General features: G+C 30.6%; 1 protein-coding gene across 1 annotated transcript; it reads left to right on the top strand.

Moving 5' to 3' along the window:
* The first annotated feature begins 804 nt into the window (after positions 1-804).
* Positions 805-1,930, top strand: LOC110607430 (metalloendoproteinase 3-MMP). The gene has a single exon (XM_021746530.2). It carries the CDS (start codon positions 851-853, stop codon positions 1,775-1,777), a length of 927 nt encoding a protein of 308 aa, XP_021602222.2. The 5' UTR covers positions 805-850; the 3' UTR covers positions 1,778-1,930.
* The last annotated feature ends 208 nt before the right edge of the window (positions 1,931-2,138 follow it).

The raw sequence follows: 2,138 nt of genomic DNA on the forward strand, positions 1-2,138 counted from the left end.
TAATTATTCTATTACAAGTGTCAGGAAATGAGCATGAAATTTCTCAATAAAACAAGAAATTTCATTAGGTATATAATTTTGTTCTATATGTAGAATTTATGTAAATCTTTCCATTTGGAAGATTAATTATAATTAAATGGCAATTTTTACTTAAATCATATTTCATATGTTTTATAATTTTTATCTATTTTTTTATTTTTTATATATATTAATAAATAATAATTATTTTAAATAAAAGTAAATTATTTTCTATTAATTTTCTAATTATATAAAAATATTAAATTTTATTAAATACTATCAAATTATTTAAATTTTCATTTAGAAAAATAAATATAATATAAATATTAAATAAAATTATAATAATAGATATATATGTTAATCATAATATTTAAAGTGAAAGTAGATAATATTTTAAAACAATTAAATATAGAAAGTAAATAATATTTTAAAATAACTAAATTTAGAAAGATGAATAAAAATTATCGGACGAATGAAAATTTAATTATAAATAATTATTATATATATAGATAAAGAAATATAAAATTTTAATTATTTTATTATTTATGGGGTGGAAAAAACCGAACAAAGACAAATATTATTCATAATTAAGATTACAGTAGAGCTATAAGCTAGGGAGCTTCCTAGAAGCATCCTTTCACATTACAAATATGCTTGAGTGGTAAATGCTGCTCATTTTCCTCTTAATTTTATTTAATTGCAATGGAAGACTGACTGACCGACTTTTTTGAACCTATAAGGGAAGACTAACTTATTCTCCTTGGCCTATAAATAGGCAGGAGAGCTTTGAGTTAATAAACCATCAAGCTTAAGCTCAACTTTAGTCCCAACCATGGCTTCCAAAGCTTTTCCTATCTTGTCTTTCACTCTCATTGTCTTTATTTCTCTTCTTCCTTTTGCAGCTTTAGCAAACTTTAATGACAAAAAATCACTACCCTTTGATTTCCTTAAGCATCTTCAAGGATGCCATAAGGGTGATAAGCTCAAAGGCATCCATAAGCTCAAAACCTACCTTGAACATTTCGGTTACTTACACTATAAAAATCAGTCTCATGCCAATGATGATGATTTTGATGAACTATTGGAGTTTGCTCTTAAAACTTATCAGCTCAATTACCATTTGAAGGTCACTGGGTCCTTAGATTCTCAAACTGTATCCAAAATGATTATGCCTCGATGTGGGGTACCAGACATCGTCAATGACACTACTCGGATGGATTCTGGCAAGAAAAACCATCACCATAGCTCTACCATCCTTCATACAGTCTCTCATTATACATTTTTTCGCGGAAATCCCAAATGGCCGGCTTCTAAATATAGTCTCACCTATGGGTTTCTTCCTCAAACCCCAACTCGAGCTATGAACCCTGTTGCGAAAGCATTCCAAACATGGGCTGCCAACACACATTTTAGGTTTTCAAGAGTACAAGACTATACAACTGCTGATATCAAAATAGGGTTTCATAGAGGGAACCATGGAGATAGAAATTCTTTTGATGGACGTGGTGGAATTCTTGCTCATGCCTTTGCTCCACAAAATGGACGATTCCATTTTGATGCAGATGAGAGATGGGCAGTAGGTGCAATACAAGGTGCATATGATGTGGAGACTGTGGCCTTGCATGAGATAGGACACCTACTTGGTCTTGAGCATAGCTCAGTGGAAGGAGCTATTATGTATCCTACTATTTCTGCTGGGACGACTAAGGGTCTTCATAGGGATGACATTCAAGGAATTCGTGCTTTATATAACGTTTAAAGCTTCTGTTTACGTTAAATGAGGGTGGGATGGTCCATTTCTCTTGAGCTTTTCATTTCAGATTTTAAAAAATAATGTCTTTGTTTTTCTGTTTTACTGTTTTGAACCTTCTTCTATGTACTCAATAAATAAAAATTTCTATTTTCTCTCAAATTAGTAATACTAAAATCTTATTTAGTTCAAATTGATTATTGTCTAGGAAGTAGCTTAACTGGGTGAGCGAAAGTAATTTACTTTCCCCTCCATCAAGAGAAAAAATGCTTTCAACTTTTTAGGAAGTCAAACAAAAATATAAACCAAATAAACACAATTTTAGCACTTCTTGGAAACTTGAAATTCCCTAGTTGGATTACCCCAACCA

Source organism: Manihot esculenta, chromosome 15, assembly GCF_001659605.2.
Source record: "Manihot esculenta cultivar AM560-2 chromosome 15, M.esculenta_v8, whole genome shotgun sequence".
Lineage (NCBI taxonomy): Eukaryota > Viridiplantae > Streptophyta > Magnoliopsida > Malpighiales > Euphorbiaceae > Manihot > Manihot esculenta.